Genomic DNA, 24,042 nt, shown 5'->3' on the forward strand with positions numbered 1-24,042 from the left:
CGCTTTTGTTTATTTTTTGTCACAGGATTCCCTCAAGAACCAAAGCCCTGTTATCCATAACTTCTTATCAGTCCATTGTAAGCTTTAGCAGAAACCGCTGGGGGTTTTACTGTTTTGAGAACCTCCAGATTGCATGACAATCTTGTTTTACAAGTTTCTTATCTCCTTTTCGTTTGTTCAGTTGGTGGTCACCAGTGGCTTCCAATGTCACCAGAATCTGTTAAAAGAAATAAAAAGGTTTTGTTCTGCAGGCTCCTTATCTGCAGTTCTGTTTGTGTCTGCAAACCACTGGTGACTTGTGACATCATTGGATTCTGCTGGTGTAACCCTAGCTGCACACACAGATAATCTTATAATTGTTCTTGACTTGTTCAGCACAGTTCTCTCACAGTTTTCAGTGGCATCATCCCTTCCATAATGCTTTAAATTCTTTCAGTTATTATCCAGGAATATAAGCATTGAGGCAGAGTGGTAAAAACCAATACATGATGTTATATGGACTCATGATTAGGAAACAGTATCATAAATTTGTAAGTGGTCATGAGTACATCTCCTGAGATAATTTTTCAGGAAAAGCATCAATCAGTTAAAAATGGTTACACAAGAAAGAAAGTATAGAGGAAAGGGAATAGCTTTTAAAACTTTGTTTAGTCTTATTGTAAGACAAGTGAGGTTTTGAAATTAGTCTTACAATGTAGGCATTCAGTGAAAGTCTAGTTTTATGAAAATTTATTTGCAAATAGTAAGGCAAGCTTTCACTGTTTAAAGAAATGGATTCTGAATTCCAATAAATTATCAAAAAATACAAAATTCCCAGGATAAAAAATGTCAAAGAATGTGATCAGAGAGTTGATAGAGGAGGAAATAGAAAACAAAAAAAATGAAAAATAATTAACTCAACAGTAAATTTATCCAATACACACACATACACGGAACTCATTAAATAAAGTTATTAAAATAATGCACATCGCTGACAAAGGTGTCAGGAGATACATAGTCTCAGTCATGGAACTCTGATGGTAGGAATCCAAATTTACAAATGGGCAAGCTGGAGAGCAGGGTGGGCCCACAAGACCCATCATAAACACTCTCTTCCCCAACCCAGTGGTTATAGTTTGGAGCACCTATTCTATGGAAATAGTCTAGTAGAACAGAAACTACATCTTAAAAATATTCAGCCTATTGGTCATTGTAATATTTAGTAAGGAAAGATGATTAAATAAATCATAGCCCATCCATAAACCAGAATGCAATGCAGCATGAAATTATAAGCATATAAAATAATTAGGAGAAGGATTATTTCTCATGTTCAATCAAAAGAGCAGGATGTAAATTTGCATGTGTGGAGTATAGTATCAACTATGAAAAAATACTTGTGAAATAAGGCTGTAACAAATACAAACAAGCGGGATGGTTTCTGAGTGGTGGGATTAGGGAGTTTCTGTTTTAATCATGATACTTTTTCTACATTCTCCAAGTATTCAACAATGAGCATGACTTTTTTATCCATTTTGAAATGTTATAAATATGTTCTTGGAAAATGATTAGTGTCAGAGTCCTGTTTGTAGACATAATATGCAGTTAGTTTTTTTTAAAGATACTTAGAATTTTACTACCACTATTAATAAAATATTTGGAGACCCTTTGAAAATGATGTTTATAGATTCTAGATTTATGGATTATAATCAAGTCCCTAGGTTAATGTAAGTGTTGTGAGAAACAGAATAACTTGTGCTGAAGGTTTACTTGCATTGGAATCTTTGATCAATGCTTGCTTGGCTGGCCTCGCATTGTTCAACTTCTGTTTTCTCACACACCATTCACTCATGGGAGAGTGATCAACATTGTCGTTTTGTGTCAGGGAGATGAAATGGAGAAACTTGTGATGGTCCAAATTAAGTGACAAGTAGGTGGAAGAATAAAGTTTGAATGTCTAGTTTTTTAAATGGAATAATGATCATATGAATGGAACAAGGGTCACGCAAGCACATCTATTTAATCTTGTTTGGACAGTATATTTTGCAATACCTGGTCCCTTTTACACAGCTTACCCCTCCAAGGCGAGCTGGAACTAAATGAGAACTGTCCATTTTTAGAAGTGGGGGCCTTGAGCCGTAAGCCACGTCCTACTTTCCCATTTGAGGCCTCTGGCTAAAGAAATGGTATTAAGGCAAAGCCTCTTTTTTATCGTGTTATATTTGGTCCTGAATCGCCTCAAGTTTTGAAATGGATGTCTAGTTGTTTAATTAACCCTGATCTACTATTTGGAAAAAGACAGCGGCCATTTGTTGAATAGATTCATTTATATTTATCTCTGTCTTGATGATTCTAGCACATGAGGCTCCTTGGTCTCGACTGACCACCCCTGGGAACAGAGCCAGAGATAGATGGTCAATAACAAAATTTTAGCTTCAAAACATGTCGGCCTCCAGAGATTTGGGGAATGTGCAAATTTTTCACTCATTTATTTTAAAATTATAGTTATTTATTTTGTTCTCCATGACTGGGTTTCATATTGTGCTCTCGCCCTTTCCTGATGAGCAGCCTTGTGGAACTTTGGTGTCAGCCAGAGAGGGTACCAGTCTCACGTTGATCACCCAAGGGAGGGGCCAAAATTATGAAAGAGGAAGATGACAATATTCTGGGTCAGACAATGCTGTCCTTGCAGATCACATGGGGCCCAATGACATGTCCAGAGTGGTGGTTGTGGGGGACCACTGTGTCAGCTATCAACCAGGGGGTCATAGTACCCTAGGGCTTAAAGGCAGGCACCTTAGGTACCATGTGACATACAGCGAGCACTTCCAAGTTGTAGAGCTAAGATTCTATTTTATTTTCTTTTGGACTTCATTGCATTCTTTCTCATGCTCTTTTCATTCAAAGATTCAGTCCCAAGACAGGATTATGATACTCCACCAGCTGTTGTGTCAGGTAGGAAAATTCTAATTCCTTTAAGACTTGATTGGATGGGAGAGAGGGAGCTTGCCTGGTTTTCTCCAAAACTCTTTAAAGCAGTGATTCTCAAACACGGATGCCAAGTAGGCACTTGAATTTCAGTTCTGGGATGGGGGATTCGCATATGCGATTCAAAAAAGAATATTTAATATTCCAATCCAGTTTGTGTATGGAAAATAAATATGTTGCTTTTGAAACAAAAAGTAAAGGCTCAAAGACTTTCGGTCTTGGAGTCTCTGTATCAGTGATTCTCGGTGTTGGGATATTCATTAGACTTTCTGGGAAGCAGGAGAAGGATATTTAAGTTAATCAAAAGAGGGCTCAGGTGAATAAAAATAATTTGAGAAGCACTGCTTTAGAGACTGGAATTATTCTGAAATCAGAAAATCATCCCATTTTGCTTGTTCTGCACCCAGCATAGTATCTGACACGTAGTAGGTGCTCAATATAATTGTTGAATGAATCAAAACTTCAAATTTGTTCCAAAAATGGTATTTGGGATATTGAAAGAAAAGCTGCCAATGTTCCATGTTACTCCAAAGTGGCCGAGGTTGATTTGAGAATGCATCAGCAGTGTCTTGAGCATTTTAATCAGCGATATGAAAGTTGCTCCGTAAAATCCGGTAGTGCAGTTCCTAATAGAGTAAATGGATGTGAAGACGTGGGTTTGAATTTTGAACTGCATGGATCTTCTTATGCTTTCATCTTAATTTTGAAGTTTGGTTTCTTGCAGAGAGGAAAATGGGCACAATTTTTCATTTTTGTTGATGTTAACTAAATAAAATACTGGCAGCAAGAAGGGCTTTGAAGTCTCTAATCCTTTGATGTGTCAGATGATGAGGACATAAAATCTAAACCAAGAAAGGGCAGTGGAGAGACAGCACAAGAAATGAAGGCCAGAAATAGAATGGGGGAACCCAGGGGGCAACAGAGTCTGGCAACTGAGTGAAGGTTTTCAAGCAGAGAACATTGTGTTCTTGGCCACCTGGTTTGCTGGACCTGGTGTCTGCAGGATAATCCTTTTCTCGTGTCTTGTGGACTTGTTTGATTATGCTTATAGCTGAATACTCCACTTAGAAGTTCAGTGGAGAAGCAATGCCTTAGCTTTCAGCTGTGAAGTTACTTTGGTCCTCCTGGAAACCTCTGTAAGTTGTTGTTAATGAAAATATTCCGTTACATCTTCACACACTTGTTTTATTTAGGATAGGGGACCCCTGAGAAGACACTTTCTATAACATGTTCAGCCTTTACTGTGCTTAACACATGATATCTTTAACAAGAGGCGTCTGCTCTCAGTAATTCGCCAATATTGATAATAATGAAAGACGCAAAATGGAACTTTCCTTCAACTAGAGTTTCTGATTTCCCTTTCAAGAACACAATGGCAAAGCAATGAAAACATCAAAAAGCATTTACCAGAGATGGGCCATAGGTCAGGCTCTACACAAATCAATTATGGCAAGGCATCAGGTGGCAACTCTAGACTCAGAGTTCCAGCTGGTGAAGTGACTTGACTAGAGAAGCGATGCTCTGAGCAAGTTCATCTGGCGGTTTGGTGTGTGCTTGAGGAATAAGACACACATTACATAGAACAGTCAGAAATCTCAAATATGATATCACTAGACTAAGACAAGTGCCAAGATCTTGGTGGAATACAAAGGGACTAAAATAGAAGTGACAGGAAAAAGAACATTTGGGGAGATTTTACAGCTCTTTTCTCCTGAGGTTTGACATCTTGTAAATTTACACAGACTTCTTTGGCCTCCTTAATCTGTCTCTAAATGAAAATAGACTTGCCTTCCTAAAATGTCTGTGACTTGTCTGGTGGGCAGCACTCGACTGACATTTGAAACATGACACATCCTTTGCCAAACCCTTAACCGCATCAGGAAAGTGAAGCAGGCATAAGGTGCTGTGACGCCCTCTTCAAATGAATGCAGTATGCTCGTGTTGGACAACTTGAATAGCGATTGATTCTTGGCCATTGTAGGAGTCAACTAAACCATCATGATGCATTGGAGCTCGAGATATCTCTCTGGTAACCTACAGAAACAAAACCCAGCTTAATTTTGTTCATTCAATATGTCAAACATTTTTTGACCACCCTCTGAGTGCTAAAATAAAGATTGGAAACTCTCAGGAATAAAGTGAATTCTGAGCTTGATTTGGAAGGATGAATATGAGTTTACCAGTTGCACAAGAGTGAGAAACATACATGAAATGTACAAGAAATGAAACTGTATGGGGTAATTAGATGACTGCAAGTCATTTGGTATTTTGGAGGGAAAAATATTATGATGGCAGATGCTGAAGGGTGATCTCAGGGTAATCAGAGTAAATCCGATTTTCAGCAAGGACTCTTTCCTCTTTGAACCACATGCCACCTTGTTCTTGTATTTATTGAAAAAGTATGTAGGGAGCACACCGTATGACAGTCTATGTGTCGGGTGCTAGGGCTACAACTTCCTTCTAAAAGTCTAAGGTCCAATTAGGAAGTTAGGTACAACACAGTGTCATAAGTATTTCCATAGGGACAAATATATGATGTTTAAGTTTGTAAAATCTTCAATAAGATAACCTGGGCTCAGAATCAACTTGGGTCGCTCACTAGTCATGGAAACTTGGGAAAATTATTTAAGTTCTCTGTGGCTTGGATTACTTATCTGAGGAAGTATTAATTACCTCCTGAGGTTGTTGTAAACATTAGATCAGGTAAAATATGTAGTTGACTTAGCAGGGATTCTGGCATTAAATAAAAGCGGGCTTCCCTGGTGGCTCAGATGGTAAAGAATCTGCCTGCAATGCAGGAGATCTGGGTTCTATCCTTGGATCAGGACGATCCCCTGGGGAAGGGAATGGCTACCCACTCCAGTATTCTTGCCTGGAGAATTCCATGGACGGAGGAGCCTGACAGGCTACAGTCCATGAAGTCTCAAAGAGTCAAACATGACTGAGTGACTAACATAAGTATTATTAGCAACAACTATGCTTATCATTCTTGTTACAAGACGCTGTGTGGATACAGAGAGAAAAACTGACCCACAGCTGACGTCATAAATAGTGAAAGGAACCTCTGAATGGAGACAGAGGACACATGGGAATTAGTCAAGTGAAAAATAGTGGAGTGGGAAGGAGTTTCAGATCAACAGGGTGGTATACAAACAGGTGTATACAAAGCTGACCCATCAGGATGTGGCAGGATGTGGCAAATTCAGGGAACTTCAGATGCCTCAATAGGGCAGGGATGCATAAAGAGAAACTGAAGCAGAGAAAATGTTTCCTGAGAATAAGCTGGAGCTGTGTCACTAGCTACAGTAGCTTGGCTCCATCCTGGTGGCAATGGATGTAAACTAAAAAGTTTAAGTCAGAGAATAATAGGATCCATCTGGATATAGGGTGAAGAATGCACTAGAGAGAGACAGACCTGGAACACGGGGACCATGGCTCAAGGATCCAAGCACAAAATCAAGTCGATTCGTGCTCAAGGTGTGGGAATAAGGCTGGAGGGTTGACACACTGGACAAATTGGACAGAGGTAGAATACACAGGACTTGATAACTGATTGGATGTCAGAGTAGAAGGAGAAGAAGGAATTAAATGAGGCCCTTAAGTTCCCAGCAACTCAGTGGCTTGAAGTATCACTTGCTGAGCTCTGAACCAGAGGAAAGAGAATCAAGTTTGGCAGGAAATAGGCCGACTGCAGCATCTTTGAGTTTGAGATGTCAGTGAGGCGCCTAAACGAAGATAATGGATAACTATTTGGATGTGGGTATCTGGAGCTCTTAGGTAGAAATGGGTTTTGGAGTAATCATCATGGAAGTAAGCCATGACACCCAGAGAATGTGCTTACAGTGGAGAGAAGTATGCAGATTGCTGAAAATAAGGAATGGGCAGAAAAGGGAACCTAAAGTAAAAATTGGAAAAGACAACCATAAACATAAGGGAAACCAAGAATATGAGTTTTCTGAAGAAGCCAAAGCAAGAGAGGATTTCAAGAGAAGCCTGTCAGGGAAGGCTAGAAGGCTGTCTAGGAAGCCTTCGTAGAAGAGAAGCCACTGGGTTTTGTGACACGGAGGTCACTGGCCAATCTGATAGGGCAGCTTGAAGGGGAAGAGCAGAGACAGCGAGTGTCCTGTAAGGAAGTGGATGTGACAGCTGCCAGACTCGTCTCTGTCTGACTCACTTCTCTATGATCATCCCTAGGATTCTATTTGCTTTTTGTTTTGAGTTTTGAGTGGCACCTTCTGAGAGTTACGTGGGAAATAGCATGGTAAGGAACTCAAGGATGACAGAGATTTGGAAAACTGTAGAGTAAGAAAGGCCAAAGGCCAGCTAGCAATACAAGGAAAGCTTGAGGATCCAATAGTGGGGCTCCATTGGAAGTTATAGCCTACAGATTTTTGTAATAGCAGTCTGAGATGGTATTTGATTCTCCACTGCAGAGCTCAATTGCCAGGAAGACAGACAGGTGGATTAATCCAGGGCTAAGGTTTGGCCAAATGAAGGGGAAAAAAAGGGCAGCGTGTGCTGACGTTACTGGTTAGAGAGTGACAGAGTGATAAACTAGTTTCTAGGTTGAATAGAAAGAGCAAAGAAGGCAGTAAGGGGTGGTAGAGGAGATTGCAAGGAAGGTAGAGACTAGAGGACCCAACAAGGTATACAGAGTGATCAGAAATACACTATTTGAGCTTAAGACTTTGGATAATGAACTATTCTCAGCAAAGTCCAGGTCATGGGAGTAGATGGTCAAAGTGGACTTAAGGTGAAGCTGATTGGAGGTTAAGGAAGTCAATAAACATGAGCATAAGAAGCTGGTATTTAAGTGGAGTATTTTTGTGTGTCTAGATTCTGTTTTGTTTTGCTTTTTGACACTAATAAGATGTAGGCTAATCACTGAAGACTTGACCTCACAGAATTTTTAAGAATCAAGTGTTTTTTTTGGGGGGGCGGGTTGCGGGGGGGTTAAGCGTTTGGAGTGTACATCTAATTAAAGGATTAAAGGCAGGAAAGTATACCAGATTAGTATTTTTCAGAGTGTGCTTTGTGTATCATCATGATACTTGAAGTGATTTTAGGAGAATAGGGATCAAAACTTCTTTATTTTTATTTCAGCAACTGTAAAGTTACTTTAATGTAGATTTGAATAAGTTAATCAAACACATGGTTGAAGATCTCTTTGTTTAGTAAGAGTCTAAGGTGAATAAACAGTTAATACATTAAAAAAAAAAACTAACAATAATTGAGGAAGAATAGAGGTAAAGCCAGAGTGGCGATGTCCAGAGAACATGGTTGATGTCTGGGAGATGGGAGTCTCTGATTTCTTTGCTTTCTCCTTGCCCAAGCCTCTGCTACACTTTATCCTGCTTATTCAAAGGACAGAGAACAAGAAGACTGGACCTACATTTTCATGCAAACTCATAAGTCTATTCTGTTTTCAATGTTTCTTTTACATACAATTATAACTCTCTAAAAGATCCTCCTATTTTAAAATAAAGAGTATAGCATCATTTTTTTTCTGTCCACGGTTTGATTTTATGAGAAACCTATGAGAACTACAGATAATTTGTTGTCAAATGTTTATCTCAGTTGCTTTGAACTCAATTTCCTAGAAAGGCATCATGATGTAATCAAACAAAAGACTACTATGAACAGTGAAAAGCTCCATTGTGTCCCAACTCTTTGTGATCCCGTGGACTGTAGCTTTCCAGGCTCCTCTGTCCATGGGATTCTCCAGGCAAGAATACTAGAGTGGGTAGCCATTTCCTTCTCCAGGGGATCTTCCTGACCCAGGGATTGAACCAGCATCTCCTGCATTGGAGACGGATTCCTTACCATCTGAGCCACCAGGGAAGCCCAGATTATGAACAGAGAATGAACCAAAGTAGCACTCAAATTCATTCTCCTTTTCTGAAAACCTTAGAATTGAGAATTGGAGTTTGTGTTTGGAAAAAAATGAAAAAGGACCAAATAAGGCACTGACAGCAACCCATAGCACTTCTGAACATTGATTCTCTGCCATGTGCTTTCACACACTGGCTAAAACAGGTCGGAAAGAGTCAACGTTTTCATCGGTCCAACTTCAGGATAAGAGTGAGGTCTTCACCATGGTACTTGCTCAGATTCAGACAAAATTCCCTATCGATATATTATGCAGTTTTTCCTACATTGTTCTGCTAGTCAGTAACATCTGTGCGCTTTGGAAAGCCTCCCTAATTTGGAATCAGTGATGCCCTACCAACCCACCTTTGTACTGTTTCTTGAGTGGGAATTATTTCATAAAACTCTTCCATAACTTGGCAGGGGTGGGGGACTGTTTAAGCTAATTCAAAGAACAAAGCCATTTCTTCAAATAGGAGATGTTTAAACTACTTCAAACCATTTTTTCAAACTCTAAACATGTGTTTTCATGGATACCAGGAGCTAATTACAAATGATTCCCATCCCTTAATTAAAAATTAGGTCCATTAGTACCTCCCATTAGCAACAATTAGCCATTAAATTGTATTTACTGTAAATGACCTGACACAGTTATAAGAGCTCCCACAAGCCATACATGAAAATCAGCTTCATTTCTTCGCTCAGATTCTGTGCATCTACTCTGATTACCAAACCACATTTGTTTAAGTGTACCGATTGATTTCTTTTCAATAAGTTCAATAAGGACTCTTTGTCCTACTGATTTATTCATTCATTCAACTAATGTTTACAGGACTCCCATAGAGCTGTAAGGAACCAAAGCTAGACAGCATAAGATAGAGATACATCCCTTCAAAGAACAGGGGTTCTAACCCCTGTTAGAACAAAGGACAGAGTTACAAAGAACTGTCACCAAACACAGCGTGCGACAGACGCCCTAAGAGCTGTCCACAGAGCAGGACTCTGCAGCGACGTTGGTACCAGACTTGGACACACAGGCCTGTGTCTGTTGTTCCTGTGATCCTGCTGGCGCTTTTATATTGTTCCCTACACAACAAAAAATGAATTTTAAACGACTTTTCCTGGGGGACCACAGTTCTTAGTGCTCTATTCAAGAAACCGATAACTAACAGGAGCTTGTGCAAATAGTCCTTTCAGATATATAAACATCACTGTTGTTTGCTTCAGTTTCTTTCTGGGGAGTGGCGGGGGGCATGGGATAGGACATGAAATCCTATGCCTGACCTAATCTTTTAAAATGTCTTTCTATACCATTTTATTCCTTGATAAATGTGGTAGTGGGTGTTTCTTTGTGTGTGTGTGTTTATAATTTTATTTACTCACTTGTGGCTGTGCTGGGTCTTCGTTGCTGCACGGGCTTTTCTCTAGTTACAGCGACCAGGGGCTACTCTTCTTCTTCGTTGTGACGTATGACCTTCTCATTGCAGTGGCTTCTCCCGTTGCAGAGCACAGGCTCTAGGGGCGCAAGGGCTTCCGTAGGTGCAGTTACCAGGCTCTGGAGCTCAGTAGTTGTGGCACGAGGGCTTAGTTGCTCTGCAGCATGTGGGATCTTCTCAAGTCAGGGATGGAACCATGTCTCCTGCATTGGCCCATGGAGTCTTTACTGAGCTACCAAGGAAGCCCTGTGTCCTGTCTTCTAATGCAGCAAGTTTTGTTTGTTCAGTTGGCTGGTTTTGTTTTTCTGTAACTGTCCAGAAGTAAATATTTTAGGCTTTGCCAGGCACTGCTGTGTATCACAGTCTCTCTCGCCTGCAGGACAAAAGCAGTCACAGAGCATTTATAAACATATGAGCATGGTTGCATCCCAATAAAACCTCATTTATGGGCAGCACTGGTATGCAGACATAGAGAACAGACTTATGACAAGAGTGGGAGAGAGGAAGGAGAGGGTGAGGTGAATGGAGAGAGGAGCATGGAAGCATACACACTGCTGCTGCTAAGTCACTTCAGTCGTGTCCGACTCTCTGTGACCCCACAGACGGCAGCCCACCAGGCTCCCCCGTCCCTGGGATTCTCCAGGCCAGAACACTGGAGTGGGTTGCCATTTTCTTCTCCAATGCATGCAAGTGAAAAGTGAAAGGGAAGTCGCTCAGTCGTGTCCGTCTTTTCACGACTCCATGGACTGCAGCCTACCAGGCTCCACCGTCCATGGGATTTTCTGGGCAAGAGTACTGGAGTGGGGTGCCATTGCCTTCTCCGAGTATATACACTAACATATATAAAATAGATAGCCAATGGAAATTTGCTGTATGACTCAGGGAACTCAAACTGGGGCTCTGTAATAACCTAGATGGGTGGAAAGAGTGGGAGGTGGGAGGGGAGATTCAAGAGGAAGGGAACATATGCACCTCTATGGTTAATTCATGTTAATGTATGACAGAAATTAAATCAATATAGTAAAGCAATCATCAATCAATTAAAAATAAATTTAAAAAGATAAAAAACCTTTATTTATAAAACAAGGAACTGGGATTGGCCTGTGGGCTACAGTTTGCCCACCTCTGCTCTGATCAATATATTTTCTAAAGTCTTTCAAATTCAGTACTGTTTTTGACATTCCACATAATAAGAGCATGAAACTCTTTTTCTTTAAAATTATTGTTTGTGTGTGTTTTTAATTTCATGAAAGGCAGGTGAAATGTCAGAAGGGCAGAGGTGGAGATGAGGACTGAGAGAGACATTTCTTGGTGTTTTACTTTGCACAACACGTTTGATTGCAGTTGCAAAGTATGAAAGCACTTTAAGGATATATTTTTATTTTTTACATGCTCATCCCATCTTCACTTTCTGGGATGTATTTGTATGAATCAGCAACAGGGGATTATCAACCAGGAAAAGCAAATATATATTCTGTTTAATATCCTCTTCACAGGCGTTAGAATTCTGTACTTTTAGCAATTTAGAGAAAAGGTTAAAGATACATCATCCCAGCAGATTTGTGTTAATAGTAAAATGTATTTTACATCTCTGTCCTGCCACCTGGGCTGGTACTGTAGTCGCTGATGTGGTTGGTTTGTGTCCGCTGAAGTTATCCTTGATCTATCAGAGCTAGTGATTCCGTTTGCCCAGGTGACGGCATCGCTGAGCACTGTGTTCTGCTTGGCACTCCAGCGGTGAAGGGCAGCTTTCCTGGTTTGGGCTAAAAAACAAACACTGCGGAGGGCAGACCTGGGAGGGCTGGGGCTCTGCCCCTGTGTGGCGAGGTCAGAGCAGAGTGCACATGGAGACGCAGCGCACACAGCCGACGGAAAGGCGGCACACGGAGGGCATCTCTGCGGTAGAACCCCGCAGTGTGGCGGCGAGGGGCTTCCGGTACCACGGTCACAGCCGATCGAGTCCTGAGGACTTTCGGCGCCAGTAAAAGGCAGTACCTACAGAGGGGCGCCAGAGAAAGAGAGCATTTTCAAGACAACTGTAGGTTTTAAAGGAAGCTAATTGTATGTTCAGGAGTTGGCCCATCTGGCACTGACAGCACATTGCTCCCTTTTTAATCAACTTCACAAAGTGGGCACTTGAGGTTCCTGTCGGAGAATCCAACCGTGAATTGACTTATGGTGCAGCCCTTGCCAGAGGCTCGAGACACCTGACGCGGGAGAGACCACCTTGCAGACATGCTAACATTTCTCTAGGCTCTATGTTAAATTAGTTTATCAGGAAGCAAAGTATCTGAACCATGTAATTGCACATCCCTGTAGAAATGCTTTCTCAGAGTGAATTTTAACATTTTTAACCTCTTCTTTCTTAGACGGGTATGATATACGACACACACACATTTAAGCAACATCACTAACTTTTTCAAGACGCCACGGTGAATATAACTGTCCATTATTTTGCCCAGTGTTCTTTAGGAAGAAACAGTGTCACTCCTTGAGTTCAGTGCCTGGGCAAGTATCTCTCTTCATGTGAGCTCATATACTTCTTCTGAACTGGCAATGTAAAATGCACACCTTAGTCTATTTCTCTTTGGCCCTGGTTGTCAGGACAGTGGGAATCTGGAACATCTCATTGCAAATAGTCCTGGTACCATATCCTCTCTCTTGCTCTCAACTGTTCATTGAATTGCTGGTATTTTTAATTGGACTTTTTAATATAGTGCTTAATTCCATAAACCCTTCACAAGTTCAACTTGGAAGCACAAAAGCTCTAACTCCTATGGTAAAAAATAAGTGAAACAAATACTAAAAGGCTCAGGGAAGTTTGAGTGCTCGAAAGTCTCAGTGGAAAGACAAAATGAAAGTTGATTTTGATGATGTATTGGTCTGATCGAAAAATTTGCCAGCAAGCACTGGTTTTGTTCACTCACACACATGCAGCTCTGAATAAGTATGGTAAGATAATTGGAAATGACTTTGAGAGTCAAGAGGATCTACATGATTCCTAGTCTAACTATTTAATAATTATTTAACAATGACCTCTACTGAAATTTTCTGAAGCTAACTTTTTCCCTCTCTTTGCTGCTGCTGCTAAGTCGCTTCAGTCATGTCTGACCCTGTGCGACCCCATAGACAGCAGCCCACCAGGCTCCCCCGTCTCTGGGATTCTCCAGGCAAGAACACTGGAGTGGGTTGCCATTTCCTTCTCCAATGCATGAAAGTGAAAAGTGAAAATGAAGTCTCTCAGTCGTGTCCGACTTTTAGCGACCCCATGGACTGCAGCCCACCAGGCTCCTCCATCCATGGGATTTTCCAGGCAAGAGTACTGGAGTGGGGTGCCGTTAAGTATAGATAATAATGCATTGTCATCTACATGTATCTTAGTAGAAGGATTCATTGAGATGATACATCCAAAGTACTCAGTAAGTGCCTGACTCATCCTAGGTATTAAATTATGGAGAATTCTTTTCCTCTTCCCTTCCCCACACTCCAGAACGTGTGTTAGGACTTTGAAGTATCACTCAGCTTACGCTGACATGATAAGTGGACTGGGCCAAGGTCGTATTTTTAAGCACTCTATCTGTTTCTGGCCGCACTGGGTCTTTGTGGCCACAGGTGGGTTTTCTCTACTTGTGATCAGGGGCTGCTGTTCTTCATGGGGCATGGGCTTCTCACCACGGTGGCTCCTCTTGTTCTGGGACATGGCCTCTAGAGCGCAGGCCTCAGCGTTTGTGCTACATGGGCTTAGACGCCCCATGGCACTTGGAATCTTCCTGGACCAGGGATCAAACAGGTGTCGTCCACATTGGCTGGTGGGTTCTTAACTGCTGGACCACCAATGAAGTCCCCAAAGCAGTATTTTAAAATAGAGTTTCCAAACCCAGTGTCTAAAAATAGAAGAAATCTTCTCTATAATATTTTAAGTGGAATTAATATAATAAAATTATAAAACATTTTAACAACATGGAAAATAATATTCTTGATGTAAAGTGAAAACGGTGATAAATTGAACAATCATGGGGAATTTGACTCCAAGAGTATATATTCAATACATGAATACAAGCTAGAATAAAATGCATAAAATGATTATGTGTTTTTAATTTCTTTTTTCTTTCAATAAACTTTTGGGCATGTTGCTTTGCAACTTGTATAATTTGCTAGAATTTTAGCAGCACAGTCTTTGAATATGCACAGCTTGAGGGAGATATATCTATACCAGGGAAACATGAGTGCATTACTATGAACATGAGGGTAATGGTGATTGTGAAGATTATATTGCTGATTAGTGAAGGCAGTGGTGACTTCTAGAAATGTCTGCACTTCCAACCATTAGATCTTAATCCTGTGGCATTTAAGGCAGAATTAAATGAAACATTTTTCTATAGAAATGATGTAGACTTGTTGAGTGATCCTGTGGTCTAAAGTCACTGTTAATTTTTTTATGAATTTATTCTCTGCCTATCATATGGTGCACCTCCACAGCAAGGTGACTCCTGCCTTTAACACTTTTCACACTGAAATCACATCAAGTGATATGTATTCTGTTCCCTTCATGCAGCACCTTAGACAGCCTAAGATCTTCCCAGTTTATTTAATGTGAGACTTCCTGTCTCTTGTGATATCATACTTTTGAAATTGGGATCATATTAAAATAAAATATAAATATGATTTTTATAATCACATAAAATTCTATATGTGTATACATGAAATATTTTGATATTGGAGATAATTCATTTCCCCAAGTAGTAGATCACAAAATATTTATTCCTACCAAAATTATATCATTTCAAAGTCCATTTGCCACCCGAGATACTACTGCTGCTTCTTTCTTTTTTACCACGTTTTGCTAATGCGGACTACATCACAAACAGTATTTGTTTCTTATCAGGTGAGTCTTTTTGCCCCACTTGTCTGAACTATGCACTCTGGAGTAATCACTGCAATTTTGCTTTGATAAAATATTGATTGAAAAGCCATCAGCTACTTGACCCGGATACTACATATCAAAACTAGAATTACTTCACATCAGGCTTCCTTTAAAATGGAAAACAAAATATTGAAAAAATGTTAAAAGAATGGTGCCCCTTAATTTACATGCAAAGGGCATATTTCAGTTGGCAGCAAAACCGTGCTTGACTCAGAGTAATGGACTGCAGGTCTCTATGAGACATAAATGTAATTACTCTATGTGCCTGCTCTGAGTCCAGCTGTCTGCCCAGGAGAATCGAATTTGGGAAAGCAAAGGACTCCAGATTCAGAGAATGGGAACTGCATTCATAATTGAGCAGCTACTTTAGCAAATCAAATATGCAGAGTTAGTTAAAAAAACAAAACAGTGACTGAGATTTTTGAGATGCTCATTTTGGAAAGGTAAAACCTACTAGCAAAAATAAGGCCAGAAAGTAACCATAGTTCAGCAAAGCTGGATTTATTAACTTACAGAAATGAGGGTTACGTCTAAGGGTGAACATCTAGGAAGAGGAAATTTGAAGGGGCTCACGGTTGGATATGAGCTCATGCAGTGTGACTTTGCTAAACATTTAAGTGATGGTTTTTTCTGCATTAATGCTATCAGGAAGCCGAAAGAGTGGACATCTTGTTAAGCGTTGTCTAGTAGGTGAGTTGAACAAAGAAGAGCTAGAGTTGCCGTTGGTAAAGATGCAGTAGTCGCTCATCTTGGAGGTTTCATTGCTTTTAGGTGTGAGAATGTCCTTCCCTGCGTCTTTCATCCTCCCTAGTCATGGTGTGTTCTTGTCTGATAATTGGCGATAATCTTAAAATGGTTTAATTGGGAATACTGTGCTCTTATTAATAGCTACCAGCTCATTAAAGATAATTTGGAAGATTTCCATAAATTATTTCCTTATCTTAAGAGCAATTGTCATGTTGCCTGACAAAAATATAACTGAACATCAAGTGGCCTTGATAAAATTGATAAAACACAAATAGGGGATAGGTCGAATGTGTCTTATTAATCACATACACCGAGTGTATAGAAGGTACTGTGGATGCAAAAGTGAATATACATACGGATAGAACATGCTGTGTTCAGGGAAATGAGCTGAGTGCATCAGGTGGGTTGATTTGATATAAAAAATAGCCACAACCACTCTGTAAGGACGTTTCTGTGTCCTCTACAAACTGATTCTTTATAAGCCCAGCCTGACCTGCCTCTTGAGAAATCTGTATGCAGGTCAGGAAGCAACAGTTAGAACTGGACAAGGAACAACAGACTGGTTCCAAATAGGAAAAGGAGTAGGTCAAGGCTGTATATTGTCATCCTGCTTATTTAACTTATATGCAGAGTACCTCATGAGAAATGCTAGGCTGGATGAAGCACAAGCTGGAATCAAGATTGCCGGGAGAAATATCAATAACCTCAGATATGCAGATGAAACTGCCCTTATGGCAGAAAGTGAAGAAGAACTAAAGAGCCCCTTGATGAAAGTGAAAGATAAGAGTGAAAAAGTTGGCTTAAAGCTCAACATTCAGAAAACTAAGATCATGGCATCCAGTCCCATCACTTCATGGCAAATAGATGGGGAAACAGTGGCTGACTTTATTTTTGGTGGCTCCAAAATCACTGCAGATGGTGACTGCAGCCATAAAATTAAAAGACACTTACTCCTTGGAAGAAAAGTTATGACCAACCTAGACAGCATATTAAAAAGCAGAGACATTACTTTGTAACAAAGGTCCATCTAGTCAAGTCTATAGTTTTTCCTGTGGTCATGTATGGATGTGAGAGTTGGACTATAAAGAAAGCTGAGCACCAAAGAATTGATGCTTTTGAACTGTGGTGTTGGAGAAGACTCTTGAGAGTCCCTTGGACAGCAAGGACATCCAAGCAGTCCATCCTAAAGGAAATCAGTCCTGAATAATCATTGGAAGGACTAATGTTGAAGCTGAAACTCCAATACTTTGGCCACTTGATGTGAAGAGATGACTCATTTGAAAAGACCCTGATGCTGGGAAAGATTGGGGACAGGAGGAGAAGGGAACGACAGAGGATGAGATGGCTGGATGGCATCACTGACTCAATGGACATGAGTTTGAGTAAACGCTGGGAGTTGGTGATGGACAGGGAGGCCTGGTGCGCTGCGATTCATGGGGTCGCAATGAGTTGGACACGACTGAGCAACTGAACTGTACTGTGGACCCTTACTTACATTTATGCTCCTTTGGCTGTTTAAAACCTTTTGATCTTCTCAAATTTCAAACACGAGTCCTGCTTTTTATGCTCAGAGAATGGTGAGCATCTCATCCTCCTATGAGAAGATGGAGATGATAATTTTTTGTTTTTGGCCACACTATGGGATCTTAGTTCCCCGACCAGGGATTGAACCTGCACCCTCTGCATCCTTGCACTGGAAGTGCAGAGTCTTAATGACTGAACCACCCGGGAAATCCCTAGAGATCTTAATTGATCTGATCTCCCACAAAGGTGTTCTCTTGACTTCAAATGTCCATTTCTTTATTCCTCTTCTCTTCCTATATTCCTGTATTTTGTCAGTTCATGATCATCTCTTTGTCAATGTTAACCCTTTCTTTTGTGTTCTTGATTTTATCTACGTTAATCCTTTTTTTTTTTTTCCTTTTGGTTTTACAGCATTGATTATTCTCTAAGCCCCATGCATCTTCTTCATTGTGTATTTATCCACTGGTGACTTGACTTGGCTTCAAAAAAGGTGTAGATCTGTTTCTATCTTGTTTTCCTGTTTCTCAAGATGCTGGTCCCAGAGCACTTTGCTTTTCTCTGTTTTCTTCTTCAATGAAGTCATCTACTCCCTCAGCTCAAGCTGCCACAGAGATGAGCTCTGAATCTAGATTGCTCATCCTACCTCTGTTTGAGTTCCAAGCCTAAAATGCACTTCCTAGTGTCCCCACCCTTGGATGGCCCCACGGAAGTTCAAACTTCATATTCACAATTTAAGTCTCGTAAGCATTCCTCCCAATCCAGTTTCTTTTGCAGACTTCCCCTAGGATGGGAGCAAACCTCTATAAATGGTATTTCTCTAAGCCAGAATTTTGCAAAGAAACTGTAGCTGTGAGTTTAGTGTTGTTACAGTCTCTGACAGTCGCTTGGAGTAGAGATTTTCTTTCTGGGTGAGAGCCATGTGATTTAATATTCCACTGAGCTTAGAGTAGAAAGGATAGAAAATTTCTTATACATTGACAAATGATTTTTATTCCAGGCAATTGTGCTCAAAATGTCAGAGACATTTTGGCTTGGTCTTCCCACAGGCACGCTTCCTTTTTCTTGTAAATTCTACTTATGGAATACATTTCAGCTTTGTCCTATGGATTCCATTCTCTTAACCCCCATCCAGGTTGCACTCTTGTTTCCTTTAAATTATATTCTTTCAGTGTCTTCCTAATGTCGACACCTGGCCCTTCACTTTCTTATTCATCCTTCTCACAAATACCTGAATCAGTTTTGAGAGTAACATTTTAAAATTTTTATGTGCAAGGATCTGGTCTTTTTAAAAAATTTATTTATCTTTTATTGAAGGATAATTGCTTTACAGAATTTTGCTGTTTTCTGTCAAACCTCAACATGAATCAGCCATAGGTATACATATGGTCTTAATAAAACAACTGGGGCTTACCTTAGTTGCTAACTATCCTTCCATATGATTATTTCCAGAAAGAGGGGAGAGATTAGATCTCTGAATCTGAAGTCATCTTTTTTAACAAGCCTCAAACATGCTTGCCAGTGTATACCAGAACTACTTCACCACTCAAAGCTGCAGACAGTTTGCATAGGTTGCTCTACAAAGATACTGTGGACCCACAGAGATATGATGCTGTTGTTTACAGAACTAAAACTTTACTGAGAAGAATCTGACCTCCAAATAGAAGGGGTTTATTTTATGTGGAGTAAGTAGGTTGTCTTAAATTCTGTTTCGCTTCTTTAATCTGACACTATCCATACAATGCCACGTGTGGCTGATGGTTAAAACAGAGGGTTCCCTGTGTAACCAGCAGCAAAGAAAGCTGCATTCCAAGTCCTTGTCAAGACATATGACAATTCCAAAGTCACTGCTATTCGTACCTTTCAGAACCTTGGCTAAGAGAAAATAAAGTTTGGGGAGGACTATTTGGATAATGTGCACTATATCCATTCTCCTTGGTTCATGTAAGCTATATCCCTGGATTAATCTGCGAAAGCTGTCTTACTCGGATGACTGGCCCCCTGAACACCAGCCTTTCCTGAAGTATTCACAGGCTCAGTGCCATTTACTTGTGTTGAAGGGGTCTACGACAAATAGCCCTTGGAAGCTTGCATGTTTACTTTAAAGCTGCTCTTCATGAGGTTACGCACTATCTGCTCTTTCAGACTAATGGGAGAAATGTCTCTCTTGCCTCCACATTGGAAATAATTTTTCTACGCATCTGGTTTATTTTCTTACCTAATGGACACAGGGAATCATGTAATCCATTGCTAAGTAGTTCTGGAAAATTTTAATGGCGTTTATTTTATTCGCCTCGCTGTATTTCCTTTCTCTTAGTCTCATTTTTCTCATAACATTTTATATACATTTGGAAGCTGCCTACAATCCTTCAAGGGAATAAGGTGCACTATACTCAAATTCTGGAAAGGGAAACTCCTAATATATTATTTTCCCAGTCAAGAAGCTCAACTCATCTGCAAACGTTAAGAGGGACTCATCAGCCTGTGTTTGAGGCTGCATAATCCTCAAGCTGCTTTAGCCAACTGTAATTCCTCCTGTCAGCCTCCACAACTCTGTTCTTTCACTGGTCATAATTATTTGTAGGATGTGTATGGCCATGAGTATTTTCTTTCTTGCCTTTCCTCTCGTTGACTTTCAGCCTGGAATTTCTTCCCTTGTCACATGTGCAGTTTCTGTTGGTCAGATCTTACCTGTCTGAAATGCTCTCTCTCCCCCATGAATCCATTTCTGATTTGCATAGCCAGATGTGATCTCATTTTATTTCAAACTTTCAAAGTCCTCTGTGGGTGCCTGTTGTATAGATACTTATACATTCCTCACTACTCTCTCCCCTATTTTTAGATCATAGGTCCATGGAGATTTGGAAGTAAAGGACTGTGCTTTTCCTATTATTCCTGGTGGCATGGCACTAAAGCTCAAATTTTTAATGAAAATAAAAGTGTTTTTTTAATCAAAGTTTAGTTGATTTGTTCTCTTAATCTCTGCTGTACAGCAAAGCGATTCAGTTATACATAGATATGGATTCTTTTTTATATTCTATATTCTATATTCTATATTCTATATTCTATATTCTATATTATATATTCTATATTATATATTCTATATATATCCGGTGCTTTATCACCGGATGTTGACTACATTAATAGTTCCCTCTGCTATTACCGTAGGACCTTGCTGTTTATCTGTTCTCCATATAATAGTTTGTGTCGGCTAATCCCAAACTCCCACCACTTCCCTCCTCCACATGTCCTCTGCGTTGGCAACCACAAATCTGTTTTCTATAAGTCTAAAGAAAGTAAAGTGAAATCACTCAGTCATGTCCGACTCTTTGCAACCCCATGGACTGTAGCCTACCAGGCCCCTCCATCCATGGGATTTTCCAGGCAAGAATACTGGAGCGGGTTGCAGTTTCCTTCTCCAGGAGTTCTTCCCAACCCAGGGATTGAACCCAGGTCTCCCGCTTTGTAGGCAGACGCTTTCCCGTCTGAGCCACCTGCTGCTACTGCTGCTAAGTCGCTTCAGTCGTGTCCGACTCTGTGTGACCCCATAGACAGCAGCCCACCAGGCTCCCCCATCCCTGGGATTCTCCAGGCAAGAACACTGGAGTGGGTTGCCATTTCCTTCTCCAGTGCAAGAAAGTGAAAGATGAAAGTGAAGTCGCTCAGTCATGTCCAACTCTTAGCGACCCCATGGACTGCAGCCTACCAGGCTCCTCCATCCATGGGATTTTCCAGGCAAGAGTACTGGAGTGGGGTGCCATTGCCTTCTCCATCTGAGCCACCAGGGAAGTCTAATAAGTCTAAAGCAGTCTTCACTTTTCACCTTCATGCATTGGAGAAGGAAATGGCAACCCACTCCAGTGTTCTTGCCTGGAGAATCCCAGGGACAGGGGAGCCTGGTGGGCTGCTGTCTATGGGGTCGCACAGAGTCGGACACGACTGAAGTGACTTAGCAGTAGCAGTCTTTAAATAAAGACTCACCCCCAATTAAAGAAGTCAGCATTGACTTTAACTCCAAATCAGTAGGGAAGACAAAGTGGGGAAACAGTACTAAGTGAGTCAGATGGCTGCATTTTCTCTAAAAGTGCAGACATGTTCCCCCAGGAAGTTACTCTGTCATCCCTTGGCAGAATTAGCCTTCCTTCCAGCTGATGGGTCTTGCTGATTCAAGCTGTCACCTACCCTAATCCATTCTCTCTCCAGCCACCAGAGCCATGTTTCTGCCACACACATGGCCTGCCTTTGACCCTTCCACAGCCTTCCAAGCATCACCCTCGGTCCTTACTGCTTGTCCACATCCTTTCCTGACCCTGGGCCTGCTGTTCCAGACTCACCTTCAACTCCTCCTGTGCTCCAGCACTGCTCTCGGCTCCCAGGATGGGCTGAGCCCCCAAGGTCTCCATATAAGTGAGAGTGAGAGCTGTGAGCTGTTCCTCTAGCTGGAATGCTGTTTCCTCAATGCTTCAACTTGAGGCTTTCTCAGCAGGGACCTGTAGTTTATTTTGCAGGGCTTGTTTCCTTCTCCTTGGACATGTTCTTCCTCCTTCCATCTTGTCCTAGAGTTACTGATGTTTCTTATTCCCGTAGGTCCCTGGGAATATCTCCATCATAAAATTTAATGCACGGTCTTCATTTTATGCTTAATTACCTTTCATTCCCTCTAGAGTTTATACACTCGTTTAGAGCAGGGACTACTTCTGTTTACTTAATTTCTCTATGACCCAGTAGCATCGGAGTAGGTATTTAATAAGTATTTGTTGATTGACTAGAAAATGCCTACACATAAGAATGCTGGTTGGGTAGAGACACTTCAATGTCCTAACCTTAACTTAAATTAAATTAAAATAGCCAGACATTTCCCAACAAGTTTGGAAATCTGAATGAATATTGAGAGCTTTCTGAATGGGATAGGAATCTCTCAAGCACAAGAAAGTAAGAGAAAAAGTGAAAGGATTGGGAGAAAGCAGAATTATTAGGAGATCTTTATAGTAAATACTTTAAAATATTGGTGGAAATCTACAATGTGTCTGTTAGAAATATAGCTACTACTTTTCAGCAATGCCTTCTCTGAAAAGTTTCATTTTTGTTCATTGTTTTCCCCAGGTAGTCATCACATTTATTTATCTTAGTAACATCATTATCATGGATTCCCCAGAATTACCTTGTGAAAGTCCTTTTCTACTTTTCCTTGTTCAGGACACTCACATAGACACCATTGCTAACATACTGGTCTCGATGACATAGCATGTTTGCCTCATTCGTGTGTGTGTGTGTGTGTGTGATTTCGTAAATCATCTCTTCAGTGTCCTGTGTCACGCCTTTTGCACATTCTCTGGAAGACATACATCCAAGTGCCCCACCATCATTGTGCATGGTAATCAGAACAAGTAATGGCCTTTAGCTGTTTTTTTGTCATTAACAAAATGCAAAAGCACCATACCCAATCCATTAGTGATGCTCTATTATATTGAGAGAACTCACTGAAAAAAGGCAGCCAGCCAGTGGACATAAGGCCGTTTCCCCTTAAATAGGATTTTCAACCAGGATCAAACAAGACACCCTTTCATCTAGCAGGACAGTTTATGCTCTCTACCTCTCTCTCTTTCTCATTTTGTTTTGTCCTAATTTATCCTGACAGTCCATAGGGAATTTAACTGTTTTCTGAATGACATTGAAAATTCTTGCAGATTCACAGTATTCATAGGGAACAAATATCAATTAGTCTTTTGAAAACCATTCTTTTTGATTATTTCTGTGAGTTTTAGCTTCTTGAATTTCTTGCTCTCAGATGTTTTCCCCTTGATTTTTTTCATTATAAAACTGAATATAAATGTAAAATAAATAGCCATTTTGGTTTTTTTATTACTATTATTGTTATCATTCCTTTAACACACATGTAGTAAAACGTCTCTGTTATTTTCATTCCTTTAGGAATTACGTTTGAGTGATGGCCTTGAACTCAGCTACTTCAGGCCAAGACTTGAGGGTTGTTTTAATCCCCTAACCTCAATTGAAATATCTTATCTTTCACTGATACTTTGTAAGGTGTTTGCTTGCTTTGAAGCTTACACCCATGGCATTTGCACTTATCATTCAAGCCACTTAGACCTCAAGCTCCTTTGAAGAGCTAATTTCACACGACACTAAAGTACACGTGTGTATATGGCTCAGTCTCTAGTACCTTCCCTCAGGAGTCTCATGAAGAGTGGAGTACAACCACTCAGACCTCACGGGCCTTTTTCTACGATCGCTAACTTCTGTTTGATGAAAACGAGTATTGACGCATTCAGGCCTGGGGAGGGGCAGCCGGTGCCCTTCCCCAGCTCTTCCTTACCTGAGTCCACCCCCAGGGGCAGAGTGAGATGACGAGAGAAACTTAGAAGTACAGTTCTCCAGCCCCACACCAGACATACTATTCATCAGCCTAAAACTGGCCACGAACCCAGCGCTGTTGCCTTTAACTGCCTTCCGGGCGGTTCTGGAGCTCAGCCCAGCGTGAGCACCGCTGCTGCCAGCCAGGCAGCCTGTGAATGGGGAGGATGGATCGCTGGACAGTGGAGGATTACATTTATGATGAAATAA

The 24,042-nt window shown here is 40.8% G+C and overlaps 1 protein-coding gene across 11 annotated transcripts in view; it reads left to right on the top strand.

Moving 5' to 3' along the window:
* RBMS3 (RNA binding motif single stranded interacting protein 3) overlaps positions 1–24,042 on the top strand; it is an 817,173-nt gene that overhangs the window by 743,950 nt on the left and 49,181 nt on the right. For 8 of the 11 annotated variants that reach the window (XM_044934041.2, XM_044934037.2, XM_044934044.2 and 5 more), the window contains one exon: positions 2,884–2,931. The exons of the other annotated variants lie outside the window; for them this stretch is intronic. In XM_044934041.2, coding sequence (XP_044789976.1) covers positions 2,884–2,931 — 48 coding nt within the window. The remainder of the gene's footprint in view (positions 1–2,883; positions 2,932–24,042) is intronic. 11 annotated transcript variants of the gene reach the window in all.

This window comes from Bubalus bubalis, chromosome 21, assembly GCF_019923935.1.
Source record: "Bubalus bubalis isolate 160015118507 breed Murrah chromosome 21, NDDB_SH_1, whole genome shotgun sequence".
In the NCBI taxonomy this organism is placed as follows: domain Eukaryota; kingdom Metazoa; phylum Chordata; class Mammalia; order Artiodactyla; family Bovidae; genus Bubalus; species Bubalus bubalis.